The sequence below is a fragment of the Odontesthes bonariensis genome, chromosome 3, assembly GCF_027942865.1.
Source record: "Odontesthes bonariensis isolate fOdoBon6 chromosome 3, fOdoBon6.hap1, whole genome shotgun sequence".
NCBI classification, from domain to species: domain Eukaryota; kingdom Metazoa; phylum Chordata; class Actinopteri; order Atheriniformes; family Atherinopsidae; genus Odontesthes; species Odontesthes bonariensis.
The window spans coordinates 22,557,911-22,583,156 of NC_134508.1; the positions used below are offsets into that span (position 1 = coordinate 22,557,911).

General features: G+C 42.3%; 4 protein-coding genes across 7 annotated transcripts in view; 2 read left to right on the forward strand and 2 right to left on the reverse strand.

The window, feature by feature from the left end:
* Positions 1 to 3,026: 3,026 nt before the first annotated feature.
* On the reverse strand, positions 3,027 to 9,583 carry atad3 (ATPase family AAA domain containing 3). The gene is made up of 16 exons (XM_075461025.1): positions 9,281 to 9,583; positions 8,715 to 8,791; positions 7,794 to 7,895; positions 7,630 to 7,689; positions 7,463 to 7,532; positions 7,205 to 7,370; positions 6,927 to 6,996; positions 5,939 to 6,094; positions 5,800 to 5,856; positions 5,585 to 5,710; positions 5,370 to 5,494; positions 5,203 to 5,254; positions 5,024 to 5,094; positions 4,761 to 4,928; positions 4,387 to 4,495; positions 3,027 to 4,286 (listed from the first exon to the last, which is right to left on the reverse strand). The coding sequence occupies exons 1-16, from the start codon at positions 9,471 to 9,473 to the stop codon at positions 3,579 to 3,581; spliced, it is 2,310 nt and encodes a 769-aa protein (XP_075317140.1). The 5' UTR covers positions 9,474 to 9,583; the 3' UTR covers positions 3,027 to 3,578.
* Positions 9,584 to 10,130: 547 nt separating this feature from the next.
* On the reverse strand, positions 10,131 to 12,335 carry mrpl20 (mitochondrial ribosomal protein L20). The gene is made up of 4 exons (XM_075462147.1): positions 12,121 to 12,335; positions 11,810 to 11,920; positions 11,087 to 11,164; positions 10,131 to 10,996 (listed from the first exon to the last, which is right to left on the reverse strand). The coding sequence occupies exons 1-4, from the start codon at positions 12,205 to 12,207 to the stop codon at positions 10,823 to 10,825; spliced, it is 450 nt and encodes a 149-aa protein (XP_075318262.1). The 5' UTR covers positions 12,208 to 12,335; the 3' UTR covers positions 10,131 to 10,822.
* Positions 12,336 to 12,602: 267 nt separating this feature from the next.
* Positions 12,603 to 17,234, forward strand: sdhb (succinate dehydrogenase complex, subunit B, iron sulfur (Ip)). The gene is made up of 8 exons (XM_075461026.1): positions 12,603 to 12,724; positions 13,508 to 13,641; positions 14,052 to 14,137; positions 14,234 to 14,370; positions 14,716 to 14,832; positions 14,925 to 15,026; positions 15,128 to 15,250; positions 16,704 to 17,234. Exons 1-8 carry the CDS (start codon positions 12,653 to 12,655, stop codon positions 16,782 to 16,784), a joined length of 852 nt encoding a protein of 283 aa, XP_075317141.1. The 5' UTR covers positions 12,603 to 12,652; the 3' UTR covers positions 16,785 to 17,234.
* A 1,776-nt stretch (positions 17,235 to 19,010) lies between these two features.
* Positions 19,011 to 25,246, forward strand: part of mfap2 (microfibril associated protein 2) — a 6,429-nt gene continuing 193 nt past the window's right edge. The window contains exons 1-9 of one of the 4 annotated variants that reach the window (XM_075461031.1): positions 19,011 to 19,170; positions 20,726 to 20,787; positions 22,505 to 22,552; positions 22,901 to 22,921; positions 23,007 to 23,096; positions 23,217 to 23,258; positions 23,346 to 23,433; positions 24,099 to 24,172; positions 24,655 to 25,246. The exon at positions 24,655 to 25,246 is cut by the window's right edge and continues 193 nt beyond it. In XM_075461031.1, coding sequence (XP_075317146.1) covers positions 20,757 to 20,787; positions 22,505 to 22,552; positions 22,901 to 22,921; positions 23,007 to 23,096; positions 23,217 to 23,258; positions 23,346 to 23,433; positions 24,099 to 24,172; positions 24,655 to 24,758 — 498 coding nt within the window. In that variant the 5' untranslated portion in view covers positions 19,011 to 19,170; positions 20,726 to 20,756 and the 3' untranslated portion in view covers positions 24,759 to 25,246. Of the gene's footprint in view, positions 19,171 to 20,516; positions 20,612 to 20,725; positions 20,788 to 22,504; positions 22,553 to 22,900; positions 22,922 to 23,006; positions 23,097 to 23,216; positions 23,259 to 23,345; positions 23,434 to 24,098; positions 24,173 to 24,654 lie in introns of those variants that run through there. The other 3 variants (XM_075461033.1, XM_075461032.1, XM_075461034.1) reach the window with 3 other exon arrangements.

Below are 25,246 nucleotides of genomic sequence, written 5' to 3' on the forward strand. Positions count from 1 at the left end.
TGTCGCATACATTGAAGCAGCTTTTAAACTTTTTTTCTCTTTTGTGCTAAAGGCACACTGAGAGGCAAGCCAAAATCTCAGCTAACACACTCAAATTTGAATCTGGGCAAAATACTCTATATCCGTTATCAGGCTCAACAAGAGTGTTGCCAGATCTGGACACACCCCCCAATAAGATCTCACGTAGGAGTTTTAACAAGTTAGCAGTGTGGGATGATCTGATTTATCTGTAACGGTTATTTCTTACGAATCCACGTAACAAACGACACAAATTCACTGAAAAACACACTGCCATCCATTTACACAAATAATATTTGTTAAAATCGTGTTTGTTATTTGCTGTAAAAAGAAAAAATATCTTATATTTTTTGTGTGCGTGTAACACTTTGTACCTCTCAGACGTGCAGAGGCAGTAACAGCAGCAAAGCGTGGGTGGATATGCGGATTGGCCTGAGATGAGATGGTGTGAAAAGGAAAATTCTGCTAAAGAAAATTATCCATATTGTTCACAAACAGAATTATTTTACAGCGTCCATATGACAAAGCTACACTGAGTGAATACCAGTGCAATGTCACTTATCCACACAATTCTTACTGTTTGTAATGTAAATGGAAAGAGGGGAAAATGTTTAATGCATTAAGTGAGATTTTCTGCTGCACTCTTAAAACAACTTTAGAGTCAAAGAAATCCCTTTATATCTTTACATAAACAGCAACATTTTCTAAGTTGCCAGTTTAAATGATCTACATCTGCTACACAAAAGTATAAAGGGGGGGTAGGGAAAAAGAAAAGCTTGGTAGATAACCTTTTAACTTTCTGAAGTGGTGTAACCCTTGATCAGAGCAGCCAGTGAGAAGTGAGGACACTCATGGTGGTCAGACTGGTAAAACAAGGGGTCCCATCCATCCATCTGTTTTCTATGCCCGCTTAATTCAGGGTCACAGGGGGGCTGGAGCCTATCCCAGCTCTCATTGGGCGAGCCAAATGGGCCCAAAAAGAGTCAAATCGACGCATCGTTTATATGTTTGCATGTAAAGTTAAGGTTAAGGTTGTTGCTCATTTGTTATCTTCTGAGAAAATCTAGTGTATTTTACAAAAAGAAGTGAAAAGCTGCATTTGTTTGTCACTTGAGTTCATGGTCGGCTCAGTGACAGCAAGAAGTTCAAGTCCTGTTGCTGCAAAACAAACCCTCAGCGCTCCACCACCGTGCTTGACAGTTGGTACGAGGGGTTTTTGTTGATATGCTGGGTTTGGTTTTCAGCAAACATGGCGCTGTTCTTTACGGCCAAACATTCCCAACTTTGGTCTCACCTGTCACAAGGACATTGTTCCAGAAGTCTTGTGCTTTGTTCAGGTACAACTTTGCAAGCCTTAGCAGTCTTTCTTTTTCTAATCGTATGATCGTGAGCTTTAATATTTAACACATTGAGTGAGGCCTGTAGAGTCTGAGATGTAGCTCTTGGGTTTTTGGGTAGTTTTTCTGACCTTGATCTGAACTTGCTGGGACGTCCGCTCACTTGAAGACTGGCAGCTGTCTTCAGTGTTTTCCACTTGTGAATGAGCTTTCTCACTGTAGCATGATGGACTCCAAATTATTTGGAAATGCCGTTATAACTCTTCCTAGATTGATGGGAAGCAACAATAGCATCTCCAAAATGAATGCTGATCTTTACTCTTTGGTATTGTGTTGACACACACCTGAATGCTCCAGACCAGCAAACTTCCAAAACGTCTGTTTTTACAGATGTGCTCACTCACGCTGATGATCATTTGATTGAGTGAATTTTATTAGCAGCATCTGGCTGCTGCTTGTGCTTAATTTTCCACAGAATCTACCATATTTTGGCTTTGTTTTTGTCAAATAAATGACATCTTTTATCATGTAATGTGTTTGTTCATTTGCAGCAGTATTTACCTTATTTCATGACCGGGTAAGAACCTTTTTTCCCCTCGTTTTATTATTTTTTTGAAGATTATGTCTTTGTAGATGCATGTCAGCAAACCTTGGAACCCAATTTAATGTTTGTTTTTTTCTCAGATGTTCATTTCTGGACTCATCTGTCTGTATCCAGGAACATGGTTCACATGGAGCAAGATGCACATTTTCAATGGCACCATTTTTAAAACTGTGGAATATACACAGCTCAATTTCTGCTGTTTTCTGCCTTATAGTCTTAATGTTCCACACAGTTCTGACAACAAAAACTAAAGTGATAATGAAAGTATCCCCAATAGACCAAAAAAAACACACAAAACAAACCACAGTTACTCATTCTTTACACTCCTGAACTGAGTTGTAACACCTGAGCCTTCTTCTTTATCCAAGCTGCAGACTCACTTACAAGGTATTTAAAGACAGAAGAGTCAGTCCAGGCAACACAGCGAGCCTCAATCACCTTTTTCATGTTGCACTACTGTGTTGTCAGGTGCACAATAAATATGTAAAACCACCTAAACTGATGAAGCAGAGGAAGGTTCTTTTTTCTTTTCATTTCAACCCTAACTAATGCTGCCTTAAGCAATCCAAAAATATCCACCAGCCTGGTGCCATGCAAACCTTTTACTTTTAACATTTTTCTAGAAAAATTCCCCATGATCTGTAAATTTGTGTGAAGTTAAACCCCTTAAAATAACAAAAATGGGAACAGAACCTCTTGTCCCTCTCACAGGTTTTTTAAATTTATTTACATCATTCAGTGTTATATCTCACGATTAATTGCTTTTCGGTTGTTTTCCTTAAAGCAGGCAGCATGAAAATGAAATGGAATAATAAAAAGAATAAAAACCGGTTTCTCGTTCACCAATAAGGAATACCTTGATGATATATGTGTTATTTATGTGAACCAGCACACCTTAGTGCACAAAGACATGTGAAAGGGGTTTTTATCATGCGGCCTAATCCAAATCAAAGACGGTTTCATGACTTTGAATTTCTGAAGCTTTCTCAAGACTTGGCTATCTTAGCCCAAATGAGTCTAAAATGGATTTAAATCTTACAGGCTCAGTGCAACCTCCAGTTACAAGTCCATATGCACGTTTCCAATCTGCTGTCCCATTATGTTGCAACACTTTGCATTCCGAGGTCATAAGCAATGCTTGACATCATCTCCAAACATACATCAGCATCTTGTTGGCGTGTTAGAGCGTTTGATCAACAGACGTCCTGTTCATCCTCTTCAACACACAACGATATGTTGCCATATTACATCTGTACCAAAAAATGTAATTATCATTTATAAACCACGACTGAACCTTTGCTTCATATGAAAATGTGGATTCATTTAATCATTTCAGAGACAGCTCACTTTGCACAACATCGATAGTGTAATTACAGACACACAGTCTGGTTTCTATGTAAAGTACACCTTTACAATGATATAATATACATAATATATTAAATTGAAAGACTTCCAGGCATCATTTGTGTTATGAATGGTTAATTGTTTATCTCTTTCAACTGTGAACTAATCTTCTGTCGTTAAGACAGTCCAACGGGCCCTTATGACAAGGACTGACGGACTAGTTAGTTAAGAGGGCAGGACACTAATCTTTCTAATCCAGACAGATTCACTACAACTCAAACAGGAGTTCCATCCTTTGGAGGAGAGGAACCAGCCTTGCCCTCTTTTCCCAGCTTTTTGTCACTGCCAGTGGAGGCATCAGGTTGACTAATACTCTCTTCTGCTGTCTTAACTTCTGCTTTGACAGCATCTTCACAGTCCTGTCCAGCTGGGAAGCCAATTTTGCCCTCTGCTGATTGGTTGCTGTCTGAGGGAGGTGGCACATTTTCACTTTCTTCTTTCGTATTTGCCTCAAGGACTTGAGCGATCACCTCTTGAGCTTGAGGTGCCTCACTGAGTGTGACGTCAATTTTGCCCACTGCTGATTGGTCGCTGTCTGAGGGAGGTAGCACACTTTCTTCTTTTGCCTCAAGGACTTGAGCGATCACCTCTTGAGCTTGAGGTGCCTCACTGAGTGGGACGCCAATGTTGCCCACTGCTGATTGGTTGCTGTCTGAAGCAGGTAGCACACTTTCTGTTTTCGTATTTGCCTCAAGGACTGGAGCGATCACCTCTATAGCTTGAGGTGCCTCACTGAGTGGCAGGGTAAAACCCATTTTTCCCTCAATTCCTGCTGCCCCGGCTGCTGGAGGTGTGAGGCTCTTTGCCTCCTCCTCCCCGTGCAGCCAGTCCATCTTCTGAAGGTGCTGCTTCACGGCATCGTCAACCCGAGCGTCAATCATAGCCTCTGTCAGGACACCATCTTCGGAGGAATATGCTGCCGCCTGGAAGAAAATTTCAGATCAAATATGTTTTTAAGGATTGCGAATGTAAGATTAACTCTGCACTTGTGTTAGGATTCTGCAGTGATAACCAGAAACATACCTGCCAGGCCACGCCCAACTTGGAGATCTCTCTGCCTGACATGCCCCCTGTCCGCTTCGCTATCTCAGAGCACTTTATGCCGTAGTCAAACTGCGCAAGCTTCATCCTCCTTCAGTGCCACACACACACACAAACACAAACACAGACACAGACGAAAGAGAGGTCAGCAAATCTTTCTCTGAGCTCACTTCACTCCAATGTGACAGCTTACACCTCACAGACACACCGGGCCATTCTTCCACCCTAAAAAGACCTAACATAGTAAACATCAGAAACTGCTGAAATGACTCTACGTGTGACTGAGTGGACCTGCCGTCCTCTGCTGCACAGAATGAGTTCCAGCAGCTGTGCTGCAGTGTTGGAATGACACTCACTGCCTTCCTCCGGTGGCCGGCTCCAGCACATATTTGTCGAAGTACAATCGCACCAGCCGCTCCCTCTCCTCGGGACCTGGCAGAGCAAAATTCACTATTTCATCGATACGGTCATTTATGGCCCAGTCAAACTGCTCTGGTTGGTTACTGGCCAACACCAACATAAACCTATAAGGAGAAAAAAAAAACAATGCAGAATGAAGCCGCTGACCACCGTGCAGGTGTATGTGTGTGAAGCAGTCATGCCGTGAAGAGATCCTTACTTGTTGCTCTGTTCTCCAGTGCGGTACAAGAATGCATTCAAAGTAGCTCGGAGGTCCTCGCTGATTTTCTCCTACAAAGAGAAAATAAAGTACTGAATGGTCGCTCATTTGTTGCAAATATCCCTCATTAAGATGAAGAATCTTTCAGCGTTTGAGTGATGAAATGCTCGCAGACTCACCGTGGATCTCTTGCGGAGGAATGCGTCAGCTTCGTCAACAAACAGCAGCAACCTGGGATAGGATACATTATGATATATGTGCACAATATTTGTATCGACATCATCTTAGTCACCGTATAATGGAGTCTGAGATCGCAAAGAAAGAATGTTTATCATCAGTTACGTACCCGCGCCGACTTGTGTTGGCCCAGTCAAAGACTTTGTGGATGGCAGTCACGCCATCGCGGCCCATGGGTGCGACGTCACCACCAGTCATGATGGCATAGTCCATCCCAGAATGCATTGCCAGCTTCTACTCAACACAAACAGAAATATTCCAGTTTAAAAAAAGCTTCCCTTTCCATTTATCTTAGCGTCTCCCTCACCCACGCCTCAGATGTACCTTAGCAAACAGTGTTTTGCCCGTTCCCGGAGGGCCGTACATGAGGATATTCCGGTACAGGCCGTTGTTCTGCCTTGTGTTTCTTGTTGCTATGGCAACGTCGCGCACGCGCATTTCCAAGGGGGGCTAAGAGATGGAAAATTGCAGCCATTCAAATTGGTTAGACAACTTTAAAATATGCACATTTCATTCCTTTAAACCAAATGTCCACTTACACTGAGCACAACTCCCTCAAGGGCATCCTGAGGTTTACTCTTCAGCCTTTTGACCATCTAAATAGACAGAAAATTGTAATCAGCATATCATAATTTACACCTCACTTAATGTAGAGAGGATTCAAGCTATATTAGCAACCTTGACTGGATGCTTGATTGCTTCTCCCACGGTGAATCTGGATGTCTCCCGCACGAGAGAGGGCTTCCCAAGCCTGGCCTCAATGTACCGTCCTGCTACCCCTGTTGCATTTCGGGCCGAATACACTCCCACAGCCAAAAGAGTCAGTCCTGCCACCTAGAGGAGAGAGGGAAACTTACACAATGAGCAAAAAGATCAGGGCAAAGATCTAGAAGTCCCACACAGACAGTCCGCAACAAGCATTTAAATGTAAGATATACGGATGCTTCCGTCTATTGGTAGTTACACACAAGCAAACCTCGACATGCATCAATCTCCGTTAAACCTGGGCAAAATAACTCCCAAACACCAGCTAACATCTGGCTTTTGGGTGTAGTGAGAAAGTGTTAAACTGAGATTTCGTCTGAACCAATGACTCTGTAGCAGTTGATGGTCTTTATTGGCTCTGGCTTCAATCAGCATCAATCTGAACGCAGCGCCTTTGTGCAAACTGAGGGTGCTTTATTAAACTCCAGGGAAGGGTGTTGCAATTGGGTCTACAAGTGTGGATGCAGCTCATCTTTCCATCACAAAACAACAGGTTTAAATGTTCATAACATCTCACATGGAAGCTCTGAATACAATGTAGCTCTCAAGAGCAACAAGGGTAAACACACTACAAGTGGATTTAATCTTCTTATCTGGAACTGGATTTAAAAAACCTTTTCAACATGCGGTGTAACAGCTTAACAAAGTAATCTTTATACTGGTGCTTGTATTTAACAACATTATGGGGAAACAACATTAGCTCAAACTGAGGGGATCTTTTTGCAACTTAAACATATATGAAGTGTTTGCCCAATCGGTAAAAACAGGAACCCTGTAATGAACCATCAGGACTCAGCCAGGCTAAAGCAGATCCGTATCTGCATGTGACAAATGTGGCTATTGTGTATTTTCAGTTTAATCATTCACCAAACTGACTGTGCACGGAAACTGGGGATCTCACCGTGGCAGTAACTTTGTCCCAGTCTGACACAAAAGCCCTGAATCCTTCTCCAAACACGGTACCTGCAGTCCTGAAAGTAAATACATGTTAGCTGTCAGTGCGCCTGCACAGGGGTTGATAAGGTGCGACAGCAACTTACGGTGCAACACTAACAATCACTGTGGGACGTGGTGGTGTGATGATGACTGCATTTAAAGCACCTTCAGTTTCAACATCATTCACCACAAACACAATACCACCAACCATCACCATAGAAACTGGAGAGTAAAACTACTTACTTTATGGACTCCAGGACAGTCTGTCTGTGTTCTGCGGCCTTCAGACGGATTTGCTCTCGGATTATATCAGCGTTTTCTCTCTCCACGCGGGCTCGAGCTTTCGTCTCCGCCTCTATACGCAGAAGCTCGTTCTTGTGCCGCAGCTCCATCTCGTGCTCTATTGTTGCTATGGAAACCACAACACAACAAAATCGTAAAAACAAACTCGACAGTTTCCGAAGGATCCTGTCGTGCCAGCATCAGAGGTGAGGTCTTCACCTTTCCTCATGGCCTCCTGTTTATGCACGGACTCCTCCTGTTTGCGGAGGTTCTCGTCATTCAGGATTTGCTGTTAAGGGGGAAAAAAAGAAAAGTCATCAGTTTCAGTTTGGTATATTGTCTCATTCTAAAGTATTTTAGACCAGGCCGGGAGCAGCAAACCTCACCTGCTGCCTCAGTTGGTCCTCATATCGCTGTCTGGCCAGCTTATCCTGGTACTGAGCTCTCTGTAAAAGGGCAAAGCAACCATAACCACACGAACTCCATTAGCCTACGTAACGGCAACCAAATACAACAACACAATGGGGGCCAATCATTATCGGACCCTCACCGCTTGATGCTGCTTGGTCTCCTCATTTAGTGTTTTCCTCCTCTCCTCTCCTTGGATGCGTATCTGGTCACCTTTGATCTGCTCGAGTGCCGCTTCATACTCCTGTGAAATTAACAGGCAAAAAGAAATTCAATATGCAAAGGAAGGTTTAAATCTTAAAATAATCTACAACTAAATAACCGCCTCTGAGCCAGAGCCAAGAATCTTACATTTTTGAAAAATGATCGTATTAATACTTCATCCTTTAATAACTTTTTGAAAATAGCCATTTTGTCAGACTGTCATAAACTGCAATATGACATTCACTGAATAAGCTACAGCTGTTATATCTAATACAATCCAATGCAACAGCTCTGCCATGAATTATAAAAACCCGTTTTGTAAGCAAAGCTTGGATTTTTTTTCCTGTTCTTTTCGTTTATTATTGAGGTCCAACACACGATGAGGACAAAATATCAGGACCACTTTTAGACCTGTCCAATCCTGTCCAGTGCGCCATAATCACCACACCAAACACCTTGAATTTGAAGACTGTCCTCCTCAGAAAGCAAATGCACACAATATAAACACTATACACAGTAATAATCATACAATAAAAATCCGGCAGAAGTCCATTCTGTCTCATTCTCCACTCTTTGTGTCGCTGTGGCTGCAGCTGCTGTGCAACACAGTATTATTTAATACATTTAATAAGTGTCCAGTATCAAAATCCTCACTCATAAAAAAATAAATTAAAAAAAAAATTTTAAAAAACTTTTCCTCACTGACTATAAGTGCTGAAGTAAACCGACACCATGAGTGACCGGCTGCAGATAAGGAGTGAACACACACTGCTGGTTTTACTGCCATTGTTCCCAGTGTTTTATCTCTATGCACATGAGATGTCTTTGACTTGACTTTGATTCAACTTGTCCACTGTACCTTCATTTTACTCTGGTGCTCCATCTGGGTGCTTTGCTCCTGCATTCGGGCCAAGTCCAGAGCTTCTTTGGCGTGTCCTGAATACAGGTGGTAGGACACACACACACTTAATGGATGCAGTGACTTCAGAGAGCAATGCTGGTCCGGCCTCCTGATGGCTGTGGCTCAGTGTCTCTGCCTCTGAACTCCCACCAGAATGCTGGACCTTGTTTTAAGAGTTTTCAGTGATTTCAACTTCTTGGACATTAAAATCATGTGTGTGCATGTGTATGTTACAGGGTTAGGGTTTAGTGGCTGCAAGCCCGACTGTAAGGTTGTGACCTTTGAACCCCATTTCTCAGTGAATGAATGCGGGTGCAGTGTCGCTCTTGTGTGCCTTATCAATAACTAAGTGAACATAAATAAAAGCATCAGTATGTGCAGATGCCGGCTGTCGGTGAGGACCACATTATCAAAGCATCACTGAGGCAGCCAGAACCGGAGAGCAGGAGGTGGAAATATATAGATAAAATAATCTACACAAAACGCCTCCACGGTGACCCACGACGAAACTCTTGAACACTTACGGGACTTGTCGAGCTCCTTGGCTGCCTGGGCAGCGCGCTCCAGTCCGGTGGGATCGAAGTTGCTCCATTTGTCCTTGGGTTTATCTCCGCCGCCGCTGGAGCCTCCGGCCGGCGGCGGAGGCGGTGGCGGCTGAGCCGGTAAGCCAGGAGGCGGCTCGGGCTGCCCCTTGTTCAGTCCGAACAGCCACGACATTTTCCCGGGAGTGATTAAAGCACAGTTTGGCCGGTTCTGTGTGGAGCGTGAGGGTGGCCTCAGCTGCAGATCTGTCAGTACACTTCCTTCACACGCGTGTCACGCTGCCACCTTCTGCGCATGTGCGCAGGACGACGCAAGTTTGGCTGAATAACGGGGACGATGATTGGCTCATGTTGAGTACTTCTTGCTGGGACAGGGTGACCATACTGTGGCGTTCTGTGGAGGTCATTCACGTAGGCCCACCCACAATTCATACGGTATCCTCTGAGGGTCATATCACGCACAGCTCCCCTGGTTGCATCAGGCTGCTTGTGGTTTTGTAAGTCTGAGGTTACATATATTGCTGTGATTTGCTCTTTGAGCATCAGATTCTGGAAAAAAAAAAGAAAAAACTCACTGGTCCAGACCTGTGTGGTACCACCAGAAACTAATGCTGCTCTGGATCGGTTTACACATCAAACCCGAGATTCGATTCACACTTATGGACCAACGCTGGATGGATTGAGAGAAATCTGTTCTCTATTATTTTGATGCCGTGCACAAGAGAAGAACTGCTGTGCATTATGCGGGCAGGAGAACCAGCTTTGAACACAATCCCATCCTTTAAACAGCAAAGGCGCGCCAGACACTTAAAATCAAGACAAGACAATGGAATATGTGTCAAAATGTTTAATGAACTAAACATTTAGAGGATAATATCACCACAAGAAATGGTAAAACATTTATTTACACAGGGAAAAAAAATCCAACCTCCTGAAAACTCAAGTTTAAGAGTTCTTAATAACTTATGGTTGTATATCATATACACAGTTAGAAATGAATAATGGCATCCTCACTCATGAAACCGGAGGCAACCAAGAGGGAGGATCTTGAAGGCAACACAACATTTCAAAGGACTGAGGTCTGTCTGTCGATGCACATTTTCTTTGCCTTTCAACATCTGCTGCATCTTGGATAGTGATGATCTTTTTTTAATAACTACAGCTGAAGCATATCAAGAACTTTCTTGAATCTCTTCCAGCACTGGCAGCAGAAATGATCGATACCAATGGCTCTAATACAGGGGAATCTTTTAAATTAGTCAGATCTCTTTTCATAGGTTCATTGCTTATGGACAGCACAATCACAGATGGTTACACATCGAAAGACCCTGGTCTCAAGGGTCCCTGAAAGAGTGACTGATAAAGCATAACATGTATAAACTAACTTAAATACATCTTATATGAAAAGGCTCTTGATGAAAGATCAAATGTGACTTAGGTGTGTTTGAAAAGCCTCAACAATCCCAGAGTGCTGCTTTTTCCAAATCACAAAACATGTGAAAATCCGGCATCACGCTGAGTCTTTTACTGCAGCATAACAACGCGAGAGAGGACACCGGGAGGCTCTTTGCCGTCACCCAACGCTGCGCGAAAGCCTTCTTGTTGCCGAGCCTGTGCCAGTTTTGCAAGTGAGAGGAAAGTCCGTGGTTCTGTGATGGCCAGATCGCTGATAACGCGGCGGTTGAGCTCAACGCTGCTCTGTATGAGGGGGGGAGAAAGGAAGCAGAGTGAGCCGGAGGCATGACAAACGGGGACTGGCGCAGTGCCGTCATATCCAACACAACGAACCTTTGTGAGGTTGTGCATGAGGGCGGGATACTTCATGCCGTGCTCTCGTGTTGCTGCTGCAATGCGTGATATCCACAGCTAAAGAAAGAGAAGCACAGAAAAGGGGATAAATCGTGCAGATTTGCAGTTTTCTATTATGCAAACAAAACTATTTTTTGTGGGAAGTCAGTAGTCTCATACTACAGACATTTAGACTTGGACTACATATCAAACCTATTTGGTGACGTAAAAGTGCAACTTACACGCATTGGAGCCTTAAAGAGAACATGGCTGCAGAGCTGTAACCATACAGCAATCCTCTCTATTCAGTAACTTTAAAGGCCCAGACAAGGTGCAAATATCAACCACTTGCTCCATAGAAACAAATTAAATTAAGTGAAAGCTCTTCCAATTATGCAAGAGACACATAGCCAAATACACACTGCATTGGATGGTTATAAAGCTCTGTAGAGTGGACATTAGCTGTAATTCCTACTTTTCTAAGGTGAGTACTTTTTAAGAGAAAGTGTAGCCAAAACAACTGAATAGCTGGATTAAGACTCAGTAGGTCCTTATAATGAAATAAACTGAACAGGTTTCACGGGGACAGAGGTAGAAACCCAGCAAAACTGCTGCTTTGTGAGTGTACACCAATTAACAAAATGTGGTTTCTCAAAAAGAACCTGAAGGCAAGACTTAGACAATGGGTTCATGGTTTCCAACATAAACAAATGTGGCTCATACCGTCCTCATGTTCCGTTTCTTGAGCTTGCGACCCTTAGTGGCGTACACGAAAGCCCTCCTGACAGCTCGCACAGCCAGACTGTAGCAGCGGTTCTTCCTGCCTCTGAAGTGCTGTTGGACGAACCGACAAGAGGACAACAGATGCAGCGCGGTTAGTTTAGCAAGCAGCACTTACTGTCTCTTAACAGGGAAACTGCTCCGATTGCAAGAAGGTCAAACAAAACTTAGGGCCACTAACACGCTAATTAAAACAGGATCATGTTAATAATGACACTAAGCCCAGCGACTCCAGGATATAGTCTCAGCCTTACCCGCGCATGTTTGAGAACTTCTTGGACTTTCCAGTATCTGTCGGGTCCGCGACTGCGGATCCAACAAGATAACGTCAGAAATACCATTTTTTTTCCTCCTTCAGTCGGTTCAATCCACTACGCTTTTCTTTCAAACGGATAAAATGATCTCAGCCCTGCTACTCCTGCAGTTAGACTAGTTGTTATGAGAGTTCAACCCCACGCTGTAGCATGGCTGGCACAGGGATGCGTTCGTTTTCTAACCCCTAGAAAACCAGAACGCATGAATTCAGGGAGGAGACTGCGATGCGTTTAGACCAAACATATTTATTCTGAATTATATATGTAACTGTCGTTTCGTGAAATAACAGCACAAAGAAGTAGGAACAATAAAATGTAACATATCAAGGAAAACAATTAATATAAATTACATAAACTTCAGAAGCCGCCAGTCAACAAAACACGCGCTCCCATACTGAATAGTGACGCGGCCGCGGTGGATGCTGGGATAGAAGGCAGTGGAGGTCAGAGAAGGCAATCTTCAGGCGTTAAGATGTCGGTTGCTAGTTTCACGTCCTTGAGCCGTTGTGGGGCTTTGGCCTTCCGTTCCCCGGCGGGACTGGTCGTAAGTTGATTGTCACAGGATGAAAAAGTCACTTTATGTCATAATTCCTTGTTATTGTGTTCACCGTTACGGAGTTATAGTAAATCGGTGCCTTCTTGACTGCGAAGGGTCCGTCTATGCTCTGGAGTCCAGGTTGCGTACCACAGTTTAGCTATTAGCAGTTAGCCAGACCGCTCTGTGAGCTGATGTTAGATAGCTTTATACTTCAAATTTACAACATATAAACAATCTTATTAATAGGTTCAGGCGTGTTTAGCTTAAATTGTGAACCAATTAAATTTACCTCCAATTAAGAGTGTGGCAAGAAACGAGTCAGGATTGTAAACATTGTTAGCTGATAAGCTGTTGCTTAATGTCAGTTTGACGGCTTTGTGTGCAACATTTAGAAAAAAAGCAGACAAAGTTTGAGCTTCTTCGAGTTAGTTTGGGTAATGATGCTGCCTCTTGTATCCTTTCATAAGGTTTATCATGTTTTTAGTTATTAATCAATGTTGTTGGACTTTGGAGGTTGGTGTAATTCAACTTTTTTTTTTTTTTTAAATCTCAGCTATTACAGAGGTTTATAATTAGATTAGGCTGTTTATGAGTTTTAACGCCAGAAACCACACTGAATTCAGGTTACTTAGTGTAAAGTTATTCAAAGGAGCTGGGGCTTTGTAGTGCTGATGTTTTCTAGGAAAGACTGAAATTGTAAAAAAGTCCCCGTTTTGATAGCATATTTTTTGGGATGTACTGTTGTGTCAAATACTTATTGATGTGCCCCCCCCCCGCCCCTCTGGCCAGGCCGTGCGGTATGCCCAAACAGCAGCAGCTCCGGCAGTTCAACCCCGAATAAAGAAGTTCCAGGTGTACAGATGGGACCCAGACACTCCAGGAGACAAACCCCGCATGCAGACCTATGAGATTGACCTCAACACGTATGTGTCGCAGTTTTACCCACCAGGAACACAGCTCGAAATGTATTCAAAGCAGTTTCCTGAGGTTGAATTTTGCCTTGTCTGTCTATCAAATTTGTGATTATCAAGTGTGACCTTTATGAGAGAACAGTTTAGTAAGGATGACTGTGTTAAAAGAAAAGTGTCACTGCGAGCGATTTCCTGCTTCTGGAGATGTTACATTGTCCAAGCTGTACCCAGGTATAAAAACCGCAGCCTTAAATTGGATTAAGCACTGATGGATCTGACAGCCTGGCATATTTCCAGTCCTTCCTCTTCATCTGTTGTCTAATCCGCTTTTATAGACAGCTCAGCTCGCTTCTGTCAACTCTTCAGCAGTAATACCTGTTGGGGTTTCAATTGAACACGTGAACACTCTTTTCTTCATCCAGTTGCGGTCCAATGATCCTCGATGCCCTCATCAAAATTAAAAATGAGATGGACTCCACACTGACATTCCGCCGCTCTTGCAGAGAAGGTCAGTATCCTCTGAATGTGGGACCAGGTTAGTAAGTCTCTATGCCCAGTGAACTGGCTGTGTGACTAAAAGCTGTTTTTATTTGCTCTGAATCAGGTATTTGTGGATCCTGTGCGATGAACATAGATGGAGGAAACACACTCGCCTGTCTCAACAAGATTGACACCAACCTAAGCAAGCCAGCTAAGATTTACCCACTGCCACATATGTATGTGGTCAAGGACCTGGTACCTGTGAGTAAAAACTCCTGAATTGTGAGTCACCATGACTAGAGTTGTACATGTACGTCAGGGTTTAACTAACAGAGCTTTAAGTCAACATTTGTTGGTTGTCTTTGTCTTTAATGCTGTGTGTGGATGGGTTAGTGTAGTGTGGCTACTGAGATTGAAAATAATCCTAATTTTTATCTCATATTCAAGCTTGTTTAAATGTTTTTGAGCAGGTCAGCACATTCCTGCTGTTTGTTGATGTCATTTACCAAATTCAGTAAATCAGACACACTTGGACCAAAATCTTGTTTTCTTTAGACGCATTCATAACTGATGTTCTGAAGGATTTATGAAGGATTATGCTTGCAGGACATGAGTAACTTCTACGCCCAGTACAAGTCCATTGAACCGTACCTGAAGAAGAGGGACGACTCACAGGAAGGGAAGGAGCAGTACCTGCAGACTGTGGAGGACAGACAGAAGCTGGTACGTTTCTGTCTTTAGATCTGTAAACATTTACAGGCAAGATTTCCTGTCATTAGGACGTGAACATTCCTTATTTCTTTTCTCTTGTGTAGGATGGTCTGTATGAATGTATCCTGTGCGCCTGTTGCAGTACAAGCTGCCCGAGTTACTGGTGGAACGGAGACAAATACCTCGGGCCAGCTGTGCTCATGCAGGTATGTGTTTGATCGCCAAAAGCTTGACAACATTTTATTTCCCTCTTAATCTGCCCGTGAAATGACCGTATATGTGAGCAATATATGTTGTCGTGACTCAGGCGTATCGTTGGATGATTGACTCTCGAGATGAGTTCACAGAGGAACGTCTGTCCAAACTGCAGGATCCTTTCTCTCTGTACCGCTGCCACACCATCATGAACTGCACCAAGACCTGCCCCAAGGTAACCTTTCAGAACAGCCACACGCGTTTGCCTCACTGATGTCTTCTGAATGGAATAAAAGGAAAACATGAAGCATCCAGATATACATGACAACGCTTAAAAGAGATTGGCAGCCAACATATTGTGAAGCCAGAAATCAAAACACGGCAGCAGGATCAAACTACCCCACAGATCCATTCGGGTTACACTTGTGGGGTTCATAAGAAAAGATATTGTGCAGTAACTTGTTCTTACAAGATGCATAAAAGTTCAGCAAAAAGTTTTAACTTTGCTCTGATTTCCAAATACATTTTTGGAATTTGTGTGTTTCTGCACAGTTTTTTTTATTTTTATTTTTTTAACAAACTTAAAGGTAGGGTAGGAGATCCTGGATTTTGAGTCCAGCGAAGCTGCATTTTGAAAATACACAGGTAAAAAGTCCCAACCCTTTTCTTCACTTGCCCCCCGAAGGCACGCCTCTAGAGTACATGAACGAGCACGAAGGTGCACGAGCGCTGTTCTGACAGCAAGCATCGATCGTTGCCGTATTTAGTATTTAGTATATGATAACTATACGTTTAATAATGCTAGGTGCTAGCCAAGCTGGCTCTAGTTTAGCCTCCTGCCAAGCTTCTGGACGTGTAATTCGTTCACGGAGCAGGGTACGCGCACAGGGGGGGGAGGGGGAGGGAGGAGCAGATTGCAGTTTGATAGACGGCATCAGAATCCAATCATTGTGAACGGACCGTTCACAATGATTGGATACTGTTTTTACTAGATTGTACGTTCTAGAGGCCACTAAAACTTTTCATATTAATGTCAAAACTTTTAATTAATTGGTTGTAATGGGGGTGTGAAGAGTATTTCAAGCAATATGTAAAAAAATGTTCCAGAAAAAGATCCCCTACCCCGCCTTTAAGTACCTTTTGGCTTTTTTTTTTTTGGGGGGGGGGGGGGGGGGGGGTTCTTGGACCGAATATCTGTTCTGGATCAAAATTAAAACCTCTTTAAATCACATCCAAACAGGGCCATGTCCCGCCTCCGGTTTCAAAAGAAGGGGAAAAACTACGCTCAACTTTGTGTTTCTGACAAATAGAACAAAAAGGAAAACGAATAAAACACATTCTACTTTAATCATATGAACAAACTAGCAACACAAGCACGTCTCTTCTCCAGTCATTTAAAAAAAAGGGAAATAATAATAGTAATTACAACCATGACTGACCGCAGCAAACTGTGACGTCACAATGCCAAACTCTATTCTGCATAGATCAGTATTTACAGACCTTTTAACCACAATATTTGTACTACTTTTTTTTTTTTAAGTAATTAAGTGGTCTAATAAACATGAATAGATTATTTCATATATATATATATATATATATTTTTTTTTTAGGATGTGCCGTTTGATGGGTTAGATATCATTGTCTCCTCTCACTGAATGTGTGAATGTTTTGTCCGCTCTCCGTCTCAGGGCCTGAACCCAGGAAAAGCCATCGCTGAGATCAAGAAGATGATGGCCACATACAAGGAGAAGAAGGCAGTATCTGCCTGAGACCTCCGTTGTCGTCCTCTAAAACTCCATGATTAAATTATATATTAATTTTAAAAATTGCTTATTGAGGTCTAACACCAGGCATCTCCACCGCCACACGTCTCTGACAGCGGGAGTAGTTGGTGTTAGAAATGTGTGTGCGGATTGAGCGTGTGGTGTTACACAAACGCACAAGTACTGTATGAATGCAGGAGAGGGTGTGTATGTGTGTGTGTGAGTCTTACCTGTACCGTAACAGAGGTATTTATCTCCAACCGTACTATGTGGATGTTGCGCATTTTCATGTTAAAGATAAAAACGAAGCTTTTTTTCTTTCGTGTAAACACAGTTCTTGGCTTGTTGCCTTTCAGTTTAGCTCTCGGCTCACAGACGTTAAGCGTATACGTATGTATGCTCAGATCTGACAGCAGTCTTTATTTTGATGGAAAATAAATAGTTTGAATGCCTTCAGCCGTTTTCACTGATTCTTTTCTGTTCATCGTTTTTGTCGTTGCTGCAACACCCACAGTCATTATCAGTTGGTGCCCTCTAGAGGTCATTATTGTGCAGTTTCACAGTAAGTCCAGCACCTTTATTGGGGTTGCTAAAACCTGTCAGAGTATTTATCCTTTCTGTGCAACTTTTTATACTATTCAAATAAAATTTAAAAAAAAGTCTTGATTACATTGTCTGAGATAAGAATTAATCAAATTAGTCAAAAACAAAGTGTCAGATTTTACACTTGTCCTGCTGTCAAGGTGTTTGCTTCAGATGTCTTACAAAACATGCAGACATCAACCATGCTGCATGCTTAATGTAGCACAGGATTAGTGGGAAACATCACCAGTATGTGCTGACATTGAAGTAGGCTGCTCTTGAGATATTACATGTGACAAAAGAAAACGCACAAAAACTGTAAGCCAATCAGTGATGAAGTTGTGTAAAGGAGGAAGGGAATTCTGCTGTATGATTCAAAGCATGCTAACAAACATCAGAAATGAAGCGTCCTGCCGTGGGTGATTTACAGTGAGGGGAAAAGCTAAGAAAGTTATTCATAAATACTGTATTAACAACAAAGTGAAAGAAGTTTCTTCTAAGATTTTGCTTCAGATTTTTCCTGTTAAGGAAATTCCAAAAAAGATTCAAGATGAACACTGATTACACTTGTGTTTTTTTGCCAATCTAACAAAGAAACAATTTTCCATGAGTTTTTTTTTTTTTTCATTGAGTACATACCATACAATTCAGGTCAAGCATAGAAAGTTTTATTTGTGCTAAACTGGGTATCAATGTCCAGGTTTGTTCATGTTTTTGGTGACATACCTGCATGTATTTTGCATTCACTCGATCATCAACGAGCATACATTACATTATCCAACTGTTTATAATCCTTGGCAGATTCCATACTCACAAGTCTAAATGGTCTGGGTTTAAACCTTTTTTTAGTCTTTTTGTTGAGGAATTCAGATGTTACAGCGCCTCAACCTAAAATGTGAAAAGCCAAAAAGCAACAAGAACTCTTACTCTTTAAAAAACAGTAGGCCTACCTCATTCAACTCTGGAAAAAAAAAACTATTTCCATGTCCTCTGACTTGTTCAGTTCAAAGCCTTTATACTATATACATTGTGTATTTATCTGATAGTTTTCTGTACCTATTGTTTTGTTGTTGGTTGCTAATAAAGTTATTTAAATAAAAAAAATAGTTAAATGAAAAAAGTTTTAGTATACAGGTTGTCTTATACTTAGAGAATCAAATAAACATCTAATTTACTTATCTGACAAACTGAGTAAAATAATAAACGAACATGCGACCAAAAACATTCTAATTTTACAGTTGGCACATGTTTAATGGCTCTTTATGCTGAAAACAGGCAAAAAAAAAAAAAAACGTTCAGGGAAATGTTACCAGATGCTTTACAATAATAAAAAAAAAACATTCCTTGTGGTTACTTGCGAACGTGTCCGGTGATTAGGAACTGTTGTAGGAATGTTCCTAGAGAGTTTTAGGGCTTTTTTTGTTTGTTTGTTTTAAACTCCTTAGCGGCCTCTTTTAAAAGGTCCTAACCCTCCCTAAATAAATTTAAAAAAAACAAACAGAACCTCCAGGGGACAATCACTGTTTATACGAAGTAGGAGATGAAGTTTTGCTTATTACTCATCTAACAGTAGTAGTACAGTTTGTAATCATCAATAAATGGTCAGAACACCAGTAATTCCAGGATAACGCACGGTGTGTCGGGTTACCAGCCTCCGGAGGGTCTTGTCTGGGGTCGGTGCTGGGACCGGGGGCTGGACGGGGAGGAGACTGCAGATGCTGGGTGGTACAATGTGGCGCTGCAGGATCCTCCGGCACTCACAGGACGCATCAGAGCTGGCGGAGGTCGGAGCTAATTGAATCAAAGTTAGGTAAGATCTCTGGAGAAAGGACCGTGCTTTCATTGCAGCGTCCTCTTGTTTCTTTGTCATGCTTTGCTTTCATGGAATCAGTTACGTGAGCAACACTCGCATTTAAGTTGAGAGTTATGGAGTAAAAAAAAAAAGTCAGGAGACATTTGTGCACAGATTGAATGCATTCTGTCTTTTAAGGGCATTAAAACAACTGGGGTAACTATCGATGTGATTCGTGTAGATGAAATAAAGTGGTGTATTTTGCCTGTACTGAATGTTAATGGCTGTTGAGGGTTGACATGTGGTGCAGTGTTTTCACCGGAGAGAAGAAGGAGGAGGGACTTCAGACTTTCAGAAAACTGAAAGAAAAAAAGAAAAATCAGCTGCCTCCAGAGGCTGGGGGTCAGTGAGGGCTCATGGAAACATGTTGTAGATTAGTTCTTTCTTACTTTCTTTCTGTAGATGCGTTCTTTTTCTCTTAGCTCCATAAACACACATGGATGAGCACAGCATCTCCTGTTGCTGTCCTCCATTTGTGTGTGTGTGTGTGTGTGTGTGTGTGTGTGTGTGTGTGTGTGTGTGTGTGTGTGTGTGTGTGTGTGTGTGTGTTCGAGGGGGGAGAAGGGGGTCTCTGTAGCTGCAAAGGGAATGAGTCAGTGGGGAGAGGGGGGCTAATCGCTCCCAGATGTGTGCAGTAAAAACATATGGTTTCCGATAGCCACCGTGATGCACAAGAAGAATTGTGAGTGTGTGTGTGTTATGTGCATTATGCTGGCACACAAACGCCCTCAGATTCACTGACACACACGCAGAAGCAGCGTCTCAGTCGGACTGCAGTGTGCATGCAGTCCCACAGAGAATGTAGGGGGTGTAAAAAGCTCGTATAATCACAGCTGATTGTTGTGTGCATGTGTATGACGTGCTGCAGTTGAGGACTATTCATACTTTCCACATGGTAATGCAGTCAGAGAGCTCAAGGTAATGGAGTTCAATATATGTAAAAGGGTGACTTTTGAAGTTTCAGAAGGGAAAAAAAAATCTGGTTTGCGTCTGTGCTGTCTGTGCTTGTCAGTGTGTGTATATTTCATGTCAACATGTAATTCTTGCTCAGCCTAAGAGGCTCTTTAGTCTGTTGGGGTGAAGAAGAAGAAAGAAAAGGGGAGGGGGAGGATTGGAGGAAATGACCAGTGAGGGCGACAGAAGGGAAATGAAGGATGTGGAGACAGACAGAGGGAGGGAGGGAGAAAGCTCACAGAGATGGGGGGGGGGGTCTGTTTCCTTTCCTGGAATGCAGCCTCGACACCGTCTGCTACAGCGAGGAAAAAGTAGGAAAACAGAGAGATTGTTCTTCAGACGACGGCCGTGCCACATTCTTGCCGTCAGAGGTTTGAGGCCAGTGGAGGGAAGATGATGGGTGAAGGAGGGCACAGAGAGGAGAGAGCGGTGGGGGGTTGGAAAGGTGACAGAGGGCAGGAGGGAAAGAGAGGAGGAGAGGTTTTCAGGAGACCAGAAGAACACTCAGTAATAAATGCTTTCTTCCCCTCATGTTGCTTTGTTCTCATCTTTTCTCCAGTGTTAAAGTCAGTCTACCTCCCAGAGTGACCATGAGAGTCCTCCTCCTAATCTGCATGCCAGGTAACTGCATCTCCTCTGAGGCCTCTGAGAGGGGGTCTCAGACCTGGAAGTTTCTCTTTGAATGTGTTGCTCAATGTGCAAAGCTGATTTTTTTTTTTTAGCCGAGAATTGCATGCAGTTATCTTTATCACTCTTCTGTCTGTACAGTAGATAAGTTACCACTATGAGAGGGATAGCTTAGCCCAGCACCTTAACAGCTTACTTTTTAAATGTTAGTGGTGGCCTTTTACATTCTCACACAGAATAAACTGTGAAAAACGTCACATTGGGACTTTTATAGGGTGGTTGTGTGCAGGTTTTTTCTTAGCTTCAACTGCCTGGGTGGCTGTCGGGTCTCTGAAGAACAGAAGTAAATTAAATACTCACTGAATGCCAAAAATGTAATGATATATTTCACAAAATGTCCACTTTTTCCTGTCAAGTCTTGGTAAAAGAAAATCACTGGGCTATATTAGCTTCATTATTAGTCACCTGATGGCACAAGAAAACAAACTCTTGACACTTTGTGATCAGATATATCCAACACCTGATTGGCATCTCATGTGACACTTTCACTGGCTGTCAGAAAGCAGAAAGTTCAAACTTTTATCTGGCAGAAAATTAGCATTCACATTTAAAAAAAAAGGAAAACAAAATGGTTTGTAAACCGATTGGTGAAAAAATATTCGCAGAGAAAATGAAAACAAAGATGTATTGTGAATATTGTTCTGAATAGCAGTAGTATGAATAAAGTATGAATACACCAACCAACCACATGTGACAGTATTTGGCTTACGATTGTTAATATTTTCTTATTAGTTGACACGCGGTTTTAAATGGACATGGAAACACAATTCAATGATCTGCCAACCATTAAAGCCGTATTTTTATGGCTGGACCTGAAACACTTTATTATTATTCTCTTTAAGTAACTGCTCATTTTGACTTTGATCTCATGACCCATTTTTAAACAGTGTCATCACAGCTTTCTTGAATAACTCTCTGGAAGTGTTGGGTCCAAGTTATGTAGTTTTGGTAGTTAAATGTGTCACCAGTCTTCCTTGATATGTCCGTTGCAATTATGGGCCTCCTTTGTCATATTTTTCTTCTCCAATGCACCACAATGTTTTCAGTGGGTGACAGGTGGGTGACTGCGGGCAGGTCGGTTTAACACCCAGACTCTAACTACAGAGCCATGCTGTTGTGATACATGCAGAATGTGGTCTGACATTGTCTTGTTGATTTAAGCAAGGCCTTTTTCTGAAAAATGGCACCACCTTGAAGGCATTTTTCATATTTCTAGCGGCTTCTGTGCTTTATCCTGCAGACATGGTTGAGGAGATTGAGATGAAGGGTATTCAGTTTGTTGCAATTTGCAACTTCACCACTAGATGTCAGTAAACCTGTCACAGTGCTCTTTTTAATTATGCCTTACTCATGCCTTTCTGCCCGCTGCCCTTCAGATCACCCCCATTCAATACTACTCTGGCTGTTGCTGTTTTTACACCCCATCCCATCATGTCATGAACCTGTTACTAGTTAACCTATTTTGTCATTTGAAAGGAATAATGTTAATCCTGGCATGTTTTTTTAAAAGCTACCAGGCTGTAAGTATGTCATTCTGTGTGTTTCAATAGCTATTGAAAAGCACAAGTTCTTATAGTTCCCAACTTCCCGCCCTTGCATGTCTCTCATCACCGCATCTACTGATTACTTTATTTGTCTGAAATGTCAACAGTTCTGCTGCACGCCCAGGCACAGTACCAGGATCCGTTTTCCTTCCTTGGTGAGTTCATTGAGAGTATATTTGCGTGCATTGTTCCAGCTCAGCATCGAGCTGCCCACATCTGTTTCTGATCCCTCGCTGTCCTCTAATGTGTCATCTAGCCTCAAGGAGCTTTCTCCTCTTGCCCTTGTTGTTTACCACCTATAAAGCAACTGTTTTACAGTGTAATTAACCCTCTGACCACTCTGCATCTTATTAAATGTAAACATCTTGCACATGAAGTCATAGATTACAGCCTCACAAGCCTGTTTACTTCTCACCAGTGTGCAAGTGGTTCATTGAACATGTACCTAAGCTTTCTGTGTGGGGTTTCGCTCTAACTGTTGATCTTTCCCTCCTCCGTCACAGGGAACTATGATTATTTTACAGGTAAAGCTTTTACAGGTTTCTTGAAATTTTGCAACCAGTGTTTAAATGCCAGCATGAGATAAAAAGTTTCTCTTTTCTTGGTTAGAGGGTCCGGAGTCTGAAAATCCAGATTCTCTTCCTGGAACATTCCAGCAGCAGGTTCAACTTGAGCCCGTAGTCCGTCCGGAAAAGTTTGGTAAATCTGCTAAAACCTCCTCCTGCCATTTATTTACATGTTCTCATAAATCTACAGCTGGTTAGAGATGAATGTATTTAGGATCTCCTGTTTAAATCACTTCTTCCATTTGGATGTCAGATTCTAATTTGGAGACAGAGCCCACAGAGCCTGGCCCTCTCGGTAAGCAAACTGCAGAGAAGACAGGACAAATAAGCTGCTCTTTATATACGGGTGGAAAAATGATTTTGTTGTTGGACTGATTCCCAGACTGCAGGGAGGAGCAGTATCCCTGCACCAGACTCTACTCGGTCCACAAGCCGTGCAAGCAGTGCCTCAACAGCCTCTGCTTCTACAGGTACTGTATGTAGGGCATGGAGCCACTGTTAAATGAGTGCTTCCCTCCAGAATCAGAACACAGTCGTTACTTATGCTGCATTTACACCAGTCAGAGCCCCTCAGAAGCTCGTATGACAAATTCACAATGAGTAACCTCACATGGCTCAATTTCCTGCTCAAGAAAGCAGCAATGATCCATCACATCTGTCCAACCAGCTTACACTTCATCATTCAAATGTAAGCAGAGAACATAAATGTCCAGTATTACTTTAAATTTGCGGAACATTTGCCTTATTTTTTTATGTACTTTCTACATCTTGTTAGACCACATTAAGTCTGAGTTTTTATGTCTTTGCAGATATTAAATGAAACATTTTTTTTTAAAAAGGCAGACACGATTAAGAGAAGCAAACTGCTGCTTTACTGTCCTGCAAACTGAAAGGACGAAGAGTGTATTTTCAACAAATCGGAACAATGTTTTTAAAGGATCTGCTGTTGGATGTTGTAGTTTTTAGTAGCTGTTACTCATATACATTGTTTGTTAGGGACTATTTCCTGCTCTGATTTACTAAGTACTTGGTGAAGAAAACTCATTCAGTTGAACAGGACTGTGTCTGCTGCATGTAACGTCACTCCCCTTCCTTGTTTCTGCCTCGTTTGACTTTTTCATCTGCATTCATTCAGTTTGAGACGGGTGTATGTCATCAACAAGGAGATCTGCGTGCGGACCGTGTGTGCACATGAAGAGCTCCTCCGAGGTGGGTTAAGTGTACTTTGTGTGTCTGTGTGTGGACACTCAGGCTTGTTAACACACTTATCCCACAGTTGGAACATCCTGCCACTCCTGGTTGAATGTTGTGGACAAACAATTCATTTCCCAGCATTGACTAAAAATGACAAGTTGTAATGAACTGTACTAGTCAAGCACAAGAAAGTAACAAAGTTCTGTACAATGGAAACTTTAAGAAATAAAATAAAACCTATACACAGAAATGTATGATACAAATTAAGCCACAGATAAAAAGCAGAAAGAATCATTACTACCTGGATTTGAGGCCGTGAGATTTCTGTACTCGGCATCGGCGACTTTAATGATCATGTATATTGGAATATGAACACCATTTCTGCTGTTTCATGTATAGATTGCATTCAAAATATGAAAAAGCCTAGAGTAAAGCAACCTAATTAAAATCAGAGCTTGGAAACCAGAGGGTGAACTGACCTCTCTGTGTGTGTTTAGCGGACATGTGTCGCGATCAGTTCTCCCGCTGTGGTGTGGTGGCGCTGAGCGGCCAGTGCGCATCTGTAGGAGGAAGCTGCGGAAAGAGCTGCGGTGGCTGCTGATGATCAGGAACAACCTGCCCCGGATACTGCCACCCCCAGCCCCCACCCTCTCACCTCGTCTTCCTTCGTCCTCAGTGTTTCTCCTCACTTTTCCATATGACTCATTACTCTTGTGCGAAAAGCACTTTCAATATTTTTTTGCTGTTTCTGTTTTATCTAGATTTTTCTACATTTACGTCCATCCCCAGTAGATCCTGTGTGTACAGATAAATATCATCAATAACATTGTTCTAAAACAATGGTTTTAGAAGTCACTGGTGCTATAAAAACTAAGAGGTGCACATAAAAACCGCAGAACCCCTCTTTTTCTATTCCTAATTTTGTTTTTGTTTTTTTGCATATTGTACCGTAATAATCCCATACGTAGTGTTTTTTTGAATATGTTACTGTACTTTAGTTGAAAAGCAGTCATTGTCATGATGACCAACTCATCAGTGCTGGGAACAGTGTACTCACATCAGACAAAACTAATCAACATCCAGCCATAC